Genomic DNA, 18,983 nt, shown 5'->3' on the forward strand with positions numbered 1-18,983 from the left:
TTGCTCTCTGGCCTGTCTTCGACTCATACATATAGCAAGTACCAGAGATATTTAAAGGAACACCTCAAAAAATAAAAAATCAGGAAAAAATCTGGTTTATCCTTGCAGGTATAAATAGTGAAGTAACTGAGAAAGTGGCAATACTTTTGAAATTAGTTATTAAGAGAAGGACAGTATGTTCTACTGTAACTTTATCTAATGTAGTTGAGGGTTTTTAAATCTGTTGTTTTTTTAGTTGTATTTCTGTATCTTTATGCCAATAAAGATACCAATAAAGGTATTCTGAATGAATGCATGACTAGCAGAGGAAGCAAATTTATGCAGATCTTCTTCATTAGCATAACATATACAGGTTGTGAGGTTTCATCCAGTAGCATAGCTAGAGGGGGTGCAAAGCACTGAGTTTTGCAGGAAGCCTGACCATGGTGTGCAAGCAGCCCTTCCCCCTCCCCTTTAGAGCCATTCCTGGCATTGGGAGCCTCTATTTTGCTCTCACCTATGGGAATGGCTCCGAAGGGAAGGGGGGAGGGGTCACTTGCACACCATAGTGAGGCTCCCTGCAAAACTTAGTGCTTTGCACCCCATCTAGCTATGCCACCAGTTTCATCTGTTCTTTTCCAAATACAAGGCATACAGAACAACCCAGGGAACAACCTCCAGTTCCACCTAAATGGGGCCCACTCACTTAGGACAATGGTTGTCGCACCTCCCTCTGTCCAAGCTGAGACTGAACTTGATTATGGGGTTGGACACCAGGTGGTCCATCTGATAGAAGGAATCCATGGGTGCCATGTCCTTGTCGCCATCCCCAATCCCAAACCGCGCCCTCCTGGCAAAGATGCCATGCTTGCTGCTGCACTTGGTGTGGTTTGGGGTGCCTGCGGCAGAGTCATCGCCGTCTGTGTGATCGTCTGCACTCTCCGATTCCTCTAGATCTGTGCTGCCAAGTTTCCTCATCATTCCCAGGATCCCTGACATGGTTGCTTCCTGGAGAGCTGTAAGGAAATACAGTTGTGAGATAAACTTATGTTCTTATGGAATTCTGAGGTGCAGTGGTTAGACTGTTGAGCTTAAGTGCAAGTCGATCAAGAGTCTTGGGTTCGCATCCTGGCTTGGCTAGATAATTTATTTATGCTCAGTCTAATCTACTGCACAGGATGGTTGCAACGAGGAAGTTATGCCTGTGTATTTTAGTTGAGAGCCAGGATGGTGTAATGCAGGATCTCCAAACCCTGGCCCATGGGCTACATCTAGCTCTCCAGATGATTTTATCTGGCCTTCAGGGTTCCCAGCTTCTTGGAGCTAAAAATAGCTCAAAGGACACACTTCTTGGTATATACCGCTTTCAGCCACTAGAGATGCTGAATGTAATGCAATGTTATGGAAAAATTATTCCATTACATTGCATCACGTTCAGCACCTTTTGTGGCTGAATATATACTGACTCTGGGAGACCAGGAATATAAATATAAAGTTAATATTTACATTATAACTTATATGGAGCAGAAACTAAGGCAAAAAAATTATGATTTGAGTCATAGGTTGCTTGATGCTTTTCAAAAGCCATTTCCCCTTCTTCCTGTGCAAGTCAATTTTGATCTACTCTCCTCTTCCTTCCGCACTCATCCACTTATTGTATTCAATCAAACTAGCACACCTGTTCTCCATGTATTTATTTATTTTCCAACCCTCGACACCATGACAGATATACAATGCAAACCTCCTGCCCAAAATTTTGGAGACCCCTAGTGTAATGGTTTGGGATTTGAACTTAGACCTGGAAGATCCAAGTTCAAATCCTTGCTCAGCCACAAAAACTGGGTGGCCTTCCCGGGTGCCCTTGGATCAGTAACTCTCTCTCAGCCTCACCTACTTCACAGGGCTGCTGTGAGCACAAAAGGAGGGAAGGAACCATGTACACCACCCTGAGCTCCTGAGAGAAAGGGCAGTATGAAAATGTGAAAATTAATAAAAAGGTTTGTGTAAGTAAATAAATGAAAGGTTCTCTGTCCCAAAAAGGGCCGACAATCTAAAAAGATGAAGAAGAAATAGTAGCAAACTGCCACTGGAAAAAGATGGTATGCTGAGAATAGAGAAATTTGCTTTGCCCCTGCTAAATATAAGAGGAGTGTCACTTTAAGAAATGCTCTGTTGCCGGTTATAATAGGGGTTCATAGAGGATTTGGTGATATCCTTGTCCTTGGTACTGAGAATTCAGGGGCTAACCTGGATCCTCTGATGGGCTTGGACCTTCAGCCAGTGCCTAATATGGCCTATGTTATGTCACTTATGGCCATCCCTGTTATATGAAGGGAGCTTATTCGAGGAATCTATTAAAAACCCCAAGAAAGACACAGAGTCCACCCCTGCTTCCTCCTTGAGGAAGATGCAGCTAAAATGAAAAGAAAACAGCCCCGCTGATCAGGAATCTTACAATGCAATCCTTTGCACACCTACTCAGAAGTAAGCCTCACTGAGTTTAATGGAACTTACTCTCAGATATGTATATTTAGGGCTGCAGCTTTAGACAAGATGCAAATCAGAGTTGTGCAGAAATAAAAAAAACAAAACCTTTTTCAAGAAACTGGGAAAGGGAGAGAGTGCCTAATCCAAAGGATCCAGATTTGTTATAAGAAATAAAAACCAGAGACAAAATACACCAATCAAAAATGCAATAAAAATATCATACTCCCCAACATGTGTGTGCTTGTGTTTCTAGCCATGGTGGATGCAGAGTATATGTCTGTTTAGAGCAGGGGTGTCAAACTAGTTTCATACCAAGGGCTGTAGAAGCGTTCATGATGCCTGCTGAGCGCTGGAAGTGATGTCATTAGGCAGAAAGTGATGTCATTATTCAAGATATGGAAGAGCCAATTTTCATGTGGGCTGCCCTTTCAGCAGTAACATCTAAGCCAGTGGTATTCAAACTGGGGCGTCGCGACGCCCCAGCCTGTGGGTCCTGGCCTCTGCCCCCTTAAGGGGTGGGGGCAGCCAGGAGACAGCGGGAAGGCAGCAGCGCCATCCGCAGGATGGCGCCGCTCAGGGGAGGCTGCAGGGGCTTGGGTGCACTCCTCCCGATCGTGCTCCGCTTCCGGTTTTGCGGAGCGGGGCGTGATGGCTCCACTTTCACTTTTCCTGACCTGGGGAGCCCTGCCGAAGTTTGCGCAAAACCGGAAGCGGAGCACGATCGCTCCGCTTTCCCTTCTGACGGGGCCACAGGGACTGGGGTGCACCCTCCAGTCCCTGCAGCAGCCATCCCTGTGTGTGGGAAGCCCTGCGTGAGCGCCTGCAGGGCACCCCAGGTCAGGGAAAGGGAGAGTGGGGCGATTGCGCTCTGCTTCCGCTTTTAAAAGATACAGCAAAAGTACAAATGCAGGCAGAAGTCAAACAGGTATCAAAAGGAGATGAAAGTTTTCACAATATGATGAGATAGGAATTTGCACCATCACTGTTCCCCAAAGTATGTGCCCTGCATGAGAAGGCGTCTTGTGGCAAATAGTGGACAAAACAGAGTCCTGAGAGCTTGAGCTGGGTTCTGGAAAAAATGTCCATGGTTCATATCATGGTCTATTCACGCAGGTCCAGCCTCAGCAGCTGTGGGGCCCAACTGGAAACATTTTTTGTGGGGGGGCCCCAGGTTCATAGCCAAGGCCTGTAGACTCTCAGAGATATGAATAAAATTTATTATAGACTTTATATCTCTATGGTAGGATGGAAAGTAATCAAAATGTGCCTGTGAGTTAATGGACCAAATGGATCTAAGCACATTTAAATAGAAAATGGCATACATGTAAGTTTACAAGTAAACAAAATGTGCAGATTATCTTTGAAAAGTAAATACAGGTCCAACCTTGCTATACACAGATTTTTTAATACACAGATTTGACTCAACACAAATGGCCACTGCAAATGAGAAGGAATATGCTGATCCCTGGAGAAGGGGAAAAAATGCATCCCTTTAAAATCACAGTTTTAAAAAACTTCTTTTTTTACTGTTGTAGAAAGACAGTCATGCAAGCAATTACAGGTATAAGCTGTAGAAAAAACCATAGAAAAATCCATGGATTTTCCCATCACAACACAATGAGAAGCGCCCTTTAAACTAAAGGCCAACCAGCAAAGGGACTTCGGGCACAAACCAGCTCTTGACTTGGGCAGGCGCAAGTCCCTTGCGCTGGTCCAGGAGGGTCGCAAACATGCCTGTGGAGGGTGTCAAAAGCTTCCGCACCAGCTTCCTCCATGCGAGTTGTGTTGGCCTGGCTGGGCCACTGCAAGGAGGAAAGGTAGGCGGGGGAGGCAGGGAGGAGGTGGGAGGGAGGTGTTCCTGGGCGGGGAAAGGCAGGCAGTGAGCAGCCCCTGGGGGTGAGTGGGTGGGGAGCAGGAGGCGGAGCTGGGATCCAGCATTCCTGGGGAGAACGGAGCAGCTTCAAGCCGCTCCGCTCTCCTCAGACTTGCACCACCTTAAGAGGAGATCCATAGAGGCCAGTGGCCCTTACCCAGAGGTAAGGGGAAATGTTTCCCCTTACCTCTGGCTGAGCTGCTTATGGCCCCTATCCTGCGCTGGAAACAGCACAAGCCTCTTGGCTTGCCTGTTCCAGCACAGAATAGGATTGCGCCCTTTGTTTTTCAAATGGATTAGCTTTTATGTGATTTTTGCCATTCACCTGAGTTCTCGGAACAAAACCCTTGCAAATAATAAGTCTCAACCTGTAGTTACAAACCACTTGTTTTAGTGACTGTGAAATGGTTTAGGAAAATACTGTTTTTTTTTTATTTTTACCCTAGTGCAGGGGTCCCTTAGGCGTGAGGCCCAATTGGGAGCAATTGGTCCAATCGGCTTAAAGGCCCTGCATTGAGGTATACAGAAACTTCAGGAAAATAGTCCGGTCCAGAAATGCCGTGCTAATAATGGTTGCTGTTGGCAGGCAGAGCTGACTTGAGCTGTGCCGCCTGGCATGCGTTTAGATAAGCATCTGAGATGCACTACAAACAGAAGAAAAGCATCACTTGTAACACCGTCACATTATGTGGAAGCAGAGGTGGCCCAAGCCCTCCCAGCACCAGAGGCAGCCTGCCAAATACTTCTCCCCCTTACTTGGTGATCTGCCAGGTTCTTCTCCTTCCACTCCTTGAACTGGAAAGAAAGAGGCTGACCGCTATAGTTGAGCATCTGCTTTACACGTGGAAGGTCCAGATTCAAATTCTGTCAGCATCTCCACAAAGGGTAAAGTCAGGTTTCTGAGGGACCTGGGGCAAAGGCCTACACTGGATCACCAGAGACCATCTGCCCCCAAGGGAGCACTGAATGTTAACAATGTTACCACTGGCACTGACAGTTCAGGTGTTGGCCTGGTCAGGTGGACCCTCTTGATAGGCTATGGTCCTCAGACAGTGCTCAATCTGGACAACCTCAGATCTGGAGAAGTCCTCCAATGATGCTCTGGAACAGAGGTGTCACTAGGATTTGTATCACCCAGGCGAGAACTCTTTGCATCACACCCATGATGGACCTCTTCCTATACCAGACCATACAGAATAAATTACAATATCATACAGCCTACATGCAGTGGCATCACTAGGATCGGTGTAGCCCCCGTTAACTTTTTTTATTTTAATATATACTAGTACATGTCACCCAACAAATCAGTAACCCCCCCCCCCAAAAAAAAACCCCACTGGCCAACTTGATGACACTCACACAACTGAATAAGAGTTCTAGTATTAGCTCTGATACTTGGAAATGAGAGTTGATTCATACTAACACCTTACTGGTTCCCTGCTGTGTTATAACAACACCTCATTGGCTCTCGGAACAATCAGTCTTACTAGTCAGTTTTGAGTCAAGAAAATCCACTTTTTGTTACATAAGGTAGTTATGTTTTCTTTTTCTGGTTAATTGGCCCTGACATTTGATAGAATACAGATACAGGTCCAACCTTGTTATACACTGATTTTTTAATACATGGCTTTGACACAAATGGCCACTGCAAATGAGAAGGAATGTGCTGATACCTGGAGAAGGGGAAAAATGCATCTCTTAAAAATCACAGTTTAAAAAAACTGCTTTTTACTGTTGTAGAGAGACAGTCATGCAAGTGATTACAGATATAACCTAATTATTCACAGATTTTTCTATCTCAACAGTGATGAGAAGTACCCTTTAAATTAAAAGAAAACAGTCCTTTAACAATAGCCTCACTAATGTGAGAGAGGGCAGCAGGCTGACAATCCATCAATCATTCTCTTTCCAGGCACAAGGCAAACCCCTCCCTTCCCCCTGAGCATGTGAAGGAGAGAGAGTGGATGCTCTCATCGTGGAGAGAGAGTGATTGTCTCTGTGTGCATTTCAAAAGGTCAGCAAGGCTGTTTTTAAATCACAGGAGCAAAGGGACTTTGTTCTTTAAATTGATTTGCTTAAGTGTGTTTTTTGCCATCCATGTGAGTCCTGGAAACAGAACCCTTGCGAATAATGAGACTCAACCTATATTTGAACGTGGTTCATTTCACTGCATTCTACATTAAAATACACATTGAATGATACATAAATGATGGTATTATTTGAAAATTTTGGCCAGTAGTGGTGTCTCTCTCTCTCACACACACACACACACCCACACCCCGAGTGCATCACCCAGTATAGCCCACACCCCCTGCACCCCTCCAGAGATGCCACTGCTCTGAAGAACTTCAGCCTGTCAGTGAGGATAATGCTGAGCTAAATGGACCAATCGCCTGACTCGGAAGACAGTTTCTAAGTTCTCCGATGTCCTGTTATAGTAGAAGGCATCTCAAAGAGGCACCTTGGAATATCTCTTGTCCGCTGTGTATCACCATCAAACCAACCACTTTTAAGGGCATCCCCTAACTCCTCAATTGTGTTATGCAAAAAGTAACAAAGATAAGCAGAGAAAGGCAATTAAAATCCATACTGAACTTCACCAGCAACAGCACGCCACAGTCATAACCAAACCAAGCCGAAAGACAGAACTTACGATCTTGCAAAGCTCCGTTTTCTGCTTCTCTTCTCAGCAAAGCTGTTCTAATCTATCAGAGTTTTCAATCCCAAATCATCCCTTCTTAGGCGTTGGCCGGAGGAAATCAGGGTTGTTTTTTCCCCCCCTCTCTCCCGGTTTCATTTGCTTGCAGATTGGTTCACATTGACATCGTGGTGGTTTTGATAGGAAGGAGATGATGATGTGAGGAACAAGGCTTGAGTAATACAATAATGGAGAGCAGTCCTGGAAGCAGAAGTGATCACTATTCCCAGGGGTCGAACAAGCAAAGCTTTTTGCCAAAACAAAACAAAAAAATATTTGTCTGATTTGGGTTTAACATCTTTTTTTCTCTTTTGGTTCAGTAGCAGATTCTTCTAATCAAATTTCCTCTCAAAGGGAAAAAAAACTACAGCCATCAGATTGGAGCTATCTGCTCTTTTTGGGGCTCAGGTGGCTGCCTAGATATTGATTGAGAAAGAAAGTCATTTCTTTACCAATAAAGAATAAACTCTCTTGTATTTTGCTTAAGATTCAATGGCTGGTGACAGTCAGGGGATTAGATACAATCTGAGCCCAAACTCCCAAAAAGGTTAACAGTTCAGTCCTAATCTGAGCTAGCGGTAGCTGTTGTAAATGTGCTGTAAAGCACATTTGTGATGACTTGTGAGCACTGGAGGGAAGACCTTTGCTGTCCCACTGGCACTGAACCCAGCCCAACAGCTGCCAGGGCAGGTAAGAGCTGCACTGGGTGGCAGAGGGGCAGGGGACGGTGAAACTGAGATGGGGACAGGGTGTTTCAGTGTAGGGAGAACAGGGAGGGGGTGGTTCAGACCTGGAACAGGTGTGGGGTCAGCGGAGGAGGCCTCCACCATATCCTAACCTTGGGCCTGGAAGCCCTACATGGGGCTTCTCAGACTTGAGCCAGTGATTTTGCTGGTGCACATCCAAGTAGCCCCATTGGGCAGGCTGGTGCTCAACAAGGGGTAAGAGAACAAATGCTCCCTTATCCTAAGGAGACCTCTGCCTGCTCAATTTCAGCGCTGGATATGGCATGGGCCATGCGGAAAGGGCCAAGAGGCATTTGCTACTTGCTTTTGGAAGTGCCAAAATTAGACTTATAAAGGATTAGCTGTACTGGTTTGGCTTCTTGGAGCACAATGGCCTTTGTGGATTTTCAGACTTTGTCTGGTTTGTCTTCCCTGGCTCCGGGGCAGGGACGGGGGAGGGTGTACAGGCAGTTATGAAAACAGGCCCTTCTGTTGAGGCTGATCTCATCTATACTTCATATAGTCTGCTCAGAATCCTGCTGCATCTGTGACAGTGTGGCCCCATAATACTTCTTATAGCCAGACTGCTGTCTAGAATTTTACAATGAAACGCACCACACTTCCAAAGATTTCTCCAGGGAATAAGCAATTAAACACATACACACACCACCACCACCACCAAAAAAAAATAAAAAGATGCAATGGAAACACAGTGTTCATTTGTTGCAAGGCTTTTTGATGAGCTCATGATGGAAAGAACAAAACTGGTCCTGGGCAGAATCACATCTACAGGTTGCCACAGAGGAAAGAACTACTCTGAGGTGTGCCCCAAAACTGAAACCACCTCAGAATGGGATCTGTGGAAGGATATCAAAGCCCCTTCCTATGCTTTCTTTTGTGGGCAAGGAAAATTAACCCACCCATCCTCATCTCCACTGATGAACTACACTACTGGACATGGTCTTATGTTCTAAAAACAGACAGGACAAATTCAGATGAATATACATGAAGCTGCCTTACACCGAGTCAGAACTTTGATTCATTCAGTTCTGGATTGCCAGCACTGACTGGTAGTAGCTCCTCAAGGTTTTAGATGGGCCTTTCCTACCCTACTTAGAAATGCTACCAACAGCTGAACCTAGGGCCTTCTACATGCAAAGCAGTTGCTCTATCACTAAGCTACATCGCACTGCTCCTCAATCGATGGACAGAAATATCAACACACAGCTCTTATCACTGCAGTTGCTTGGAAGCAGCATGTCACAAACTTCTGAGTATAGATGCCTGGGACAACAAGCAACAAGGGAAGGACATCACCCTTGTTGGCCCAGCAGGCCATCAACAAGAACAGTGATAGACTTCTGATGTGAACCGGTACAGTAACTCTTAGGTTCAAATCCCCACTCAACCATGAAGCTTCCTAGGTAACCTTGGGTCCAGCCACCTTTTTGCAGCTTCACTTGTCCCACAGGGTTGTTGTGCAGATAAAAAGGAGAGAAGGAACCATGTATAACACCCTGAGCTCCTTGGAGGAAGGGCAGTATAAAAATGTGAAAAAATAAACATCTTGAAATACAGATTAGGGCGCAATCCAAACCTGTGCTGGAGCAGGCAAGCCAGGAGGCTTGCGCCTCATCCAGCGCAGGTTCGTTGGGTGCAGCGGCTCAGCCAGGGGAAAGGGGCAGCTCTTCCCCTTACCCCTGGGTAAGGGCTGCGCGTCCCAATGGGTCTCCTCGGACCTGCCCCAACTCTGGAGGTGGCGCAGGTCCAAGGAGAGCGCTCAAAGTCGCTCTGCTCTCCCCAGGGACGGGAGTTGGGATACAGCATAACCACCGGGGCCCAGCCCCACCCCTGGCTCCCTGCGGGCCCACCCCCGGGGCCGCCCATTGCCCGCCCTTCCTCTGCCCAGAAATGCCCCCTCCTGCCTCCTCCGCGCCCCCCCACACCTACCTTTGCCTCTTGTGTTGGCGCGGGTGCGCTGGCACAAGCGGCGAGGAGGAAGCCGCTGTGGAGGCCTCTGCTGGCCTCCATGCATCGGTGCATCTGGATGCACCGACGCAGCTTACTTCCATGGAGGCTCAAACATGCTTTACGGCACATTTGTGACCCTCCAGGGGCTCCTGTGCCGGCATAACTGCCGGTTAGGATTGCGCCCTTAGAATCCAAGTACTCCTCCTGCTGGATGGATTAAGTCCACCCAAACCAATCTACAGAAGCCTTGCTTCAACATGCCCCTAAAGCAGGGCTTTTCAAACTGGGGTGTCACGATGCCCCAGCCTGTGAGCCCTGGCCTCTGCCCCCTTAAGGGGCGGGGGCAGCCTGGAGACAGGGAGGAGGCAGTGGCATGATCCCCAGGATCGCACCGCCCATTGGGGCTGCAGGGGCTTGGGTGCACCCTCCCCAGGCTGCGGGGAGCCTGCCGCGACCTGCAGCAGGGCTCCCCGCAGCAGTGAAAGTAAATGTGGAGCGATGATGCTCCACTTCCGCTTTAGCGGAGGCGGGGTGCAATCGCTCCGCATCCACTTTCCCTGCTGCGGGGAGCCCTGCCAGAAGTTGCGCCGGGCTCCCCACAGCCTGGGGAGGCTGTAGGAGGCTTGGGTAAGTGCACCCAAGCCCCTGCAGCCCCCCTGGGCGGCGCAATACTGGGGATTGTGCCGCTGCCTCCCCCCCACCTACGCAAGTACTTAGTGGCTCTCAAACTCTCCCAGAGAGTTTGAGAACCACTGCCCTAAAGGCTTCTAGTAAAAGAGCCTTCAAGCCAATGGAGACTGTTGCATCATTCCACCGTCTCTATTCTATTTATTGCTACCCCACCTTTCCTCCACTTATTGTGGGAAGTGAAAGAATTTTGTCCCTGCAGCTCCAGTCATCAGCAGGACCTATCACTCTCATCAGTGCTTATGCACCGACTCTGTCGTCTCCAGCAGAAGCCAAAGACAAATTCTATGATGACCTGGCCACCACTGTCAAGAAAATCCCTGTAAAAGAGCCATTGTTCATCCTCGGCGATTTCAATGCTAGAGTTGGTGCTGATAACAGTTCATGGCCCACTTGCTTAGGTCAGTTTGGCACTGGGAGGATGAACGAAAATGGCCAACGCCTGCTAGAGTTTTGCTGTCATCACGGTCTCTGTGTCAGCAACACATTCTTCAACACAAAGCCCCAACATAGAGTCTCTTGGAGACATCCAAGATCAAAGCACTGGCACCAGCTCGACCTGATCCTCACCAGACGCTCCAGCCTTCCCAGCATCAAGATCACACGCAGTTATCATGGTGCTGCCTGCGACACTGACCACTCCCTGGTGTGCAGCAGAGTGAAACTGCAAACAAAGCGACTGTATCACACGAAAAAGGAAGGAAGACCTCGCATTGATACCAGCAAGACCCGGGATCAGAGAAAAGTGGAGGAATTTGCACAAGCGCTTGAGGAATCTCTTCCAGGCCCTGCCGACGCAAACGCATCCAACAGATGGGAACATTTCAAGAATACCGTTTACAACACCGCCTTGTCCATATTCGGCAAGAAGACCAACAAGGCGGCAGACTGGTTTGAAGCCCACTCTGAGGAGTTGACACCAGTCATTGAGGAAAAGAGGAGAGCTCAAGCAGCATACAAGGTCTGTCCCAGTGAGCGCAACCTGCAGGTCCTCCGAACTGCTCGCAGCAAAGTCCAACAGACTGCCAGGAGATGTGCTAACGACTACTGGCTCCAGCTCTGTTCCGAGATACAGATAGCAGCTGACACGGGCAACATCAAGGGGATGTATGATGGTATCAAGCAGGCCCTAGGTCCAACACAGAAGAAAATTGCCCCTCTGAAGTCTGCCACAGGCGAGGTCATCCAGGATCGGGCGCAGCAGATGGAACGCTGGGTGCAGCACTACTCTGAGCTATATTCCAGAGAAAATGTAGTCACCGAAGAAGCACTGAACAACATTGAGTGCCTGCCTGTGCTGGAAGAGCTTGACAGTGAACCAACCCTAGAAGAACTTCACGTGGCCCTGGACTCCCTTGCCTTTGGCAAGGCACCTGGAAAAGACAGCATCCCTGCTGAAGTCCTAAAATGCTGCAAAGAGATCATCGTCACTGAGCTGCATGAAATCCTCTGTCTCTGCTGGAGAGAAGGTGGAGTACCTCAAGACATGAGGGATGCAAACATCATCACGCTGTACAAGAACAAAGGTGACAGGGGTGACTGCAACAACTACCGCGGCATCTCTCTCCTTAGCGTTGTAGGAAAGCTGTTTGCCCGAGTTGTACTAAAGAGGCTCCAGGTACTTGCAGAGAGCGTCTATCCAGAATCGCAGTGTGGATTCCGAGCCAACAGGTCCACCACTGATATGGTATTCTCCCTTAGACAACTGCAGGAGAAATGCAGGGAACAACGACAGCCACTCTTTATAGCCTTCATAGATCTCACAAAGGCTTTCGACCTGGTCAGCAGAGACGGCCTCTTCAAGATTCTCCCCAAGATTGGATGTCCACCCAGGCTCCTCAGCATCATCAGATCCTTCCACAAGGACATGAAGGGCACTGTTGTCTTCGATGGCTCCACATCAGACCCTTTTGACATCCGAAGCGGAGTGAAGCAGGGCTGTGTTCTTGCACCAACTTTGTTTGGGATTTTCTTCGCTGTCCTGCTGAAGCAGGCCTTTGGAACTGCAACAGAAGGCATCTATCTCCGGACCAGATCAGACGGAAAGCTCTTCAACCTCTCCAGACTGAGAGCAAAATCCAAAGTCCAGCTGAAATGTCTGCGTGACTTCCTCTTTGCCGACGATGCAGCTGTCACTACCCACTCTGCCAAAGATCTCCAGCAGCTCATGGATCGTTTTAGCAAGGCCTGCCAAGATTTTGGACTGACAATCAGCCTGAAGAAAACACAGGTCATGGTTCAGGATGTGGACTCACCTCCCTGCATTACAATCTCTGAGCATGAACTGGAGGTTGTCCATGACTTTGTGTACCTTGGCTCAACGATCTCCGACACTCATTCTCTCGATGCCGAGCTAAACAGGCGCATCGGTAAAGCAGCTACCACGTTTTCCAGACTCACAAAGAGAGTCTGGTCCAACAAGAAGCTGACGGAACATACCAAGATCCAGGTCTACAGAGCTTGCGTCCTGAGTACACTTCTGTACTGCAGCGAGTCATGGACTCTTCGCCCACAACAGGAGAGGAAACTGAGCGCTTTCCACATGCGCTGCCTCCGACGCATCCTCGGCATCACCTGGCAGGACAAAGTTCCAAACAACACAGTCCTGGAACGTGCTGGAATCCCTAGCATGTATTCACTGCTGAAACAGAGACGCCTGCGTTGGCTTGGTCATGTCGTGAGAATGGATGATGGCCGGATCCCAAAGGATCTCCTCTATGGAGAACTCGTGCAAGGAAAGCGCCCTACAGGTAGACCACAGCTGCGATACAAGGACATCTGCAAGAGGGATCTGAAGGCCTTAGGGATGGACCTCAACAAGTGGGAAACCCTGGCCTCTGAGCGGCCCGCTTGGAGGCAGGCTGTGCAGCATGGCCTTTCCCAGTTTGAAGAGACACTTTGCCAACAGTCTGAGGCTAAGAGGCAAAGAAGGAAGGCCCATAGCCAGGGAGACAGACCAGGGACAGACTGCACTTGCTCCCGGTGTGGAAGGGATTGTCACTCCCGGATTGGCCTTTTCAGCCACACTAGACGCTGTGCCAGAACCACCTTTCAGAGCGCGATACCATAGTCTTTCGAGACTGAAGGTTGCCAATACAATGTGGATGCCCAAGGCAGCTGGTCTCTTAACAAGGGAGAACCAACTTTTCAGCTGCAATCTAATCCATAATTTCTCATTTTGGTCCACAGCAATGGTAAAGAGTAACTGGATTTCTAACTTCTTAAAAGTCAATCTCCCTGCACAGGGAGGGTTCTCTCATACCTTTTCAAGAACCTCTCCTCCAAGTTCAGGAAAGTCAACTCTTTCGGATCACTCCTCAGAGGTAAACTTTTCTAGCCCCCTAAAACATTTCCATTGCTCTACTTTGGTTCACATCTTTCTCTAAAGTAACCGCAAACCCATGTATCTTGCATGCTTAACATTTTGATAAGTACAGGTGGAGCCTGTTTATCTGCAGATTTTTCACCCATGGATCTGGCTCAATGTGGGTCCCCTGGATGCGCATTGAGCCTGACTGGACTCCACCTGAGGCCTCTGAAGAAGACTGGAGGTGCACTCTGATCCCCTCCGAGGGCTTTCTGAAGCCCACAGAGGCAGTGGGAGGATGCATTCTGCCTCTGTGGGCTTCAGGAAGCCCTCTGGAGGGGATTGGAGCACAGCTCTGGTCCCCTTTGGAGGGAGAAAGGGTCGGAAAATCACAGATTTAATTATCCGCAATTTTCAGATCCCTTGCAGATACTGAAGCCCCACATGTTCAGTAGCATAGCTATGGGGGTGCAAAGCGTATGCCTCTGTTTTGCTCTAATGGCCTGGAATGACTCTGAAGGGAGGGGGAGGAGCTGCCTGCATGTCATGGTGAGGCTCCTTGCAAAACTTAGTGCTTTGAACCCCCTCTAGCTATGCTACTGGTCATGTTAAGAAGCATGTGAGCACTGAGGGCTGAGTGAATCTGGATGCAAGTGCCCTAGATGCTGCATGGTTTTTCTGCTGTTATCAATTTACTGTTTCCACCCTTAGTCGTGACTCAAGACCTATTTTTGTTTTTCATTTTGAAATATGATACACAGAGAAAGAAGCAAGGAAACAACCAGGCTGTAGCAAGCATAAGTAGCGTGTGTATTTTATTGTTTCAATTGCACCAAATTGCCCATTTGTTGCAAGACCACAACAAAGAGAAAATGCTTCCTCTCGAATCACAGAATGCTAGGATTAGAAGATTAGAGGCCATCTACTCCAATCCCATAGTCAGCGTTTACCCTCTCTGGTGTTGTACATGTCCCATGAAGAAAGGAGTTAACAACTAGGTGTGGAGTGCTGGGCAATAAGCTGAGCACTCCCCCTCCCACCCACTACTTCATTCTGAAATATTTTTGCAGAACCACAGAGTCATAAGAACAATAAAAAGAGCCTTGCCATATCAGGCCAAGTATCCCTCTAGTCCAGCTTCCTGTATCTCACAGCAGCCCATCAGATGCCTCAGGGAGTATGCAAGACATACAGTTCTTATGGCATGTAACTTGTGCTGGACTTTTCCTTCATAAATCTGTCCTATCTTTTAAAGGCATCTAGGCCAGGTACCATCACAACATCCTGTGGCAATGAGTTCTACAGATTAATTAATAGAAAGATACCTTGATTAATTAGTTGGAAGAGACTTACAAGATCACTGAGTCCAACCCCATGCCAGTGCAAGTAGTCCACAACTACAACACTCCCAATAGACAACTACAACACTCTGGCCTCTGCTAAACAACCTCTAATGATAGTCTACCGCTTGGGTAGGCAAACTTTCAGCTTTAGAGATTCTGGACCTTTAACAATTGTGTAGGAGAGGGAATTTCAGCAGGTACTGCTTGTTATCTGTGAGATGACAAGTTACACCTGCTGAAATTTCCTCTTCTATACAATTGTTAAAGATCCAGGATCCCTAAAGCTGAAAGTTTGCCCATGCTTGGGGTAGACTACCACATTCTAAGGTAGACTGTTGCACAGCCAAACAGTTTGTACTATCGGGCAGTTCTTCCTAACTGAAATCTCCCTCTTAATTTAAACCAATCTGTCCTGGTCTAAAGCAGAATGATTAAAGCATTTTGGTCATAGATTTTGCTCTAACGAAAGCTCTGCAAAACAGAGATTAAACCCTAAACCCTAAAGTCACAACTGCAGAAAGGTTGATCTATGAACTGACACAAATTCAATCTAGCCAACCATCTTTTGTATAGTATCCATCTACAACACAACTGAAACCAAGTAAAACCTACCAAGTTCATATCAAGAACAACTCCAAATGTGGCAAGATTTTGAATCAATACTTTAAACATCAAGTAGACCAACATTTACTTGGTCTTTGGACTCAAAACGTGTTGGTTGTTTTTACTTGATCAAGGTGGTGTCAAAGACTATTTGGGTATGAATCATAGTTTCAAATACTAGTTCTATTGGGAATTGTTCGATGGCCTCTATAGATTTTATGTGACTTCGTTGTATGTTTGCATAAGACTGGTTTGAATTGGTGTAAATTAATAGATTAGGCTTTTGATGATTGCAGGACGGATTTGTTTACATCCAGTCATTTGGAGTCAGGGAGGGGAACTGTTTTCTGATCACTGGGAAACCAGTGAGAGAGACTTGTCTGGGGTTGCACAATATATCCATTGCAGAATTAAACCTGAGTCCCATCAACCCAACTCCACTCTCTCTTCTTTAAAAAAAAACAACAACAACAGGACTGGTGTTAACGCTAGAAACAAGAAAGACAGTTTTGGGCCTAATTTTTAGGAAGAAAAAAAACATGAAAATACAAATTATGTGAGAGGACAGGTAGAAGCAAACTCCCCTTGTTGATGAACGAATACAAGGTCAATTGTCTCCCTGTATTCCTTCAGTGGAGAAGAGAGAATCTTTTTGAAAGGATCAGGGGGAGAGGAAATCGGTTTCAGAAGAGGCATGAATGTCAGATGATGTATTTCATCCTTCAAGGCCAATTCCTCCTGTTTAGTCCCCTGGCTGAAAAGAAGCAACCAACCTCTTGAATTCTAGACCTCAGCCAGCTAAGGCCAATGCCTGCATTTCATTCTAAGCTCCCAGGTTTTGCCTGCAAGCATATCTTTCAATCGTAATTTCAAATTCCCCTATTTTTGTGCAAATACCCTGGGCTACTATCCTTAACTCACCTATCCCCCCACCCTGCAACTGGGTTTGCTAAGTGTCTGCACATACCACACCCTCATTACAAATAAGGGAAGTGACATTCTGTAGCCCTGTAGCACGCATGACCTCACTTCCTGTGTAGCATCACCAAGGCAGCCCCCACTGCTGCATCCACATCTTTTCCATAGACCACAGGAAAGGGGTATGTCATTTCTACTTCCTGCCTCAACACCTCATTCCTGGATAGTGCGCTCCCACTGGCCAGGATCCGCTTCACCCCTGCTTCTGCCAAGCGTTCAGAAGGCAGCATGGAATGCAGGTTCTGAACCACGCCGCGGCACAGGGCTCTGGTCACGTGGCCCAAGGAGAGATCAGAAATGCCTATGCCCGTTACTGAGGCCAGCCTGTCAGGCATGTGCCTTTCTCCAAAGACGGTCGGGGAAATGGCAAGCGTGGTATTGGTTTGTGCCAAGGCCGATTGGATCATCCGTGGATAGAGGACTGATTCAGGGACTTCTAGTCCTGCAAAACAAACACAAATAGAGAGAACTAAATGTGCAAGCAGTTTGCATCTGGAAAGCTGACCAACAGATTTTAAAAATAAGCAAAGAACAACACGACAGGAGCTAATCCATCTTGAGACTGAATGTCATTGCCCATACCTCAAAAGGGAACCAACGTTTATCTGTGGCATATTCTCACAACATCCCTAGCAGATAGGGTTGGGCTGAGGGATAAAGCGACTTACCAGTGAGTTTCATAGCTGAGTAGGGATCTGAACTGAGGTCTCTCTGGCTCAAGTCTAGCTCTCTATCCAGTATACCTCACTTGCTCTTCAGGTCTGACAGAGGCAATCTGGACAGGAGAATGGCCAGGCAGGGCCAGCTCCATGTCTGACAAAACCCTTGCTAAAGTGCCCTTGGAGAGCTGCCTTCAAAATGGCTGTCCTCACTGACCAGACTCATGACTTTCGTTCACTTGGGGTGCTGGTGCTTTTTGTCCACTGCAGCAGCCAAGATTCTCCACCGTGTCCCCTCCCCAATCCCTTCTGTGAACTCAAAAGAATCATGATTCATCAACTCCCCTCTACAAATGGGAGTTTTCCCTCAGAGGCTCCTGAAGGGCAATCTCCCATTTGTGGATGAGAGGCAGCAGTGCATGATCAACCCTGAGCCACCAAAGGTGGGCTGAGGGCACTTTAGGGGTGGGCAGAAAACTCACCTTCCTCTCTCCTCTAAAAAAGGGAAGAAAACACTATTTTTGATACTCTGCTCTGTACTGAGTGGCTGGCAGGCACAATCTTGATTTCCTACAATGCCCAGGACACAATGTCACTTCACAACATTGTGGGGATGCCACCACAAATGGTTTCCTACTGGTAATGGTCATTTTTTCTCCATAGTAGCCTGAAAGTATACAATGTCTGGGGCACTGTGAGAAACAAAAGCAGTGACTGTCAGCTGGTTGGCATCAAGAGAAGCGCAGCTGGCAGCAAATGGGAGATCCACAGTGACTATAGAAAGTTGCCCCTGCCCAAGCCCCCAAGAACCTTCAGGAGACCCTCCACCAACACAGGAGGAAACCCACTAGATGCTCCTTAGCCAAGGGCTCCCTCAATCCTGCAGCTGGAAGGGAGGGGAAGTTGTAGATGGTAAACAGGCAGTAATAGGAAGAGGCACAGACTAAATAAATGATAACAGCACTCAATCCATTAAGCAACTGAAATTCTAAGAAAACTGAGGCTGAAAAAGTAATTGAAATAATCATTAAGGCATTCTTTTGAGCTCTATTAAAAGGGCAAAAGAACTGGCTGCTCCTTGGTTAATGCTGGTCAATGAACTTGTTTGAGAATGGCTTTTGGCGAGAATGAACCCATAAAGAAGAGGTGAGGAAAGCAAACATCAAATTACCCAGGTGGTTCCTTCTCCATTGCCAAGTACAGTTGGTATCTGCGGGGGATCAGTTCCCGGACACCCAATGGATAATCAAAACTGCAGATTCGGTCCATCAAAGACATCCAGAGGAGACCAGAACACAGGTCAGCAGGAGCCTTCTAAAGTGCACTTCTGGTTTACCTAAAAACCAAAGTGCGCTTTAGAAGGCAGGCCTTCTGAAGCACAGGGAGGTCACATATACAGTCTCCCCATGCCTCAGAAGGCATTCCTCCTGGCTGACTTCACCAGTTCTGGTTGCTCCGGGAGGTAGAGGTTACCCTTCCTGATCTGCTTTGGGTCAAATCCATGGAACGTGGAACTGTAACCCCAAGAAGAGGAGCTATGCATCAGAGGGGAGCCTCCTGGCTTGCCTGTTCCAGTGCAGGATAGGATTGTGTCCTTAGTTGTTTTTTGGGGTTTTTTTTTTGTACCATCAACTCTTAGTAATCTTGTATTTTGTGTTCCTATCTATCCTACT

At 47.4% G+C, this 18,983-nt stretch overlaps 1 protein-coding gene across 1 annotated transcript in view; it reads right to left on the bottom strand.

Annotated features, from left to right (window-relative positions):
* LOC136658350 (tax1-binding protein 3) overlaps window positions 1-18,983 on the bottom strand; it is a 94,874-nt gene that overhangs the window by 21,027 nt on the left and 54,864 nt on the right. The window contains exon 9 of the mRNA XM_066634851.1: window positions 686-983. Within this exon, the coding sequence (XP_066490948.1) occupies window positions 686-983 (298 nt within the window). The remainder of the gene's footprint in view (window positions 1-685; window positions 984-18,983) is intronic.

This window comes from Tiliqua scincoides, chromosome 8 (assembly GCF_035046505.1).
Source record: "Tiliqua scincoides isolate rTilSci1 chromosome 8, rTilSci1.hap2, whole genome shotgun sequence".
In the NCBI taxonomy this organism is placed as follows: Eukaryota; Metazoa; Chordata; class Lepidosauria; order Squamata; family Scincidae; genus Tiliqua; species Tiliqua scincoides.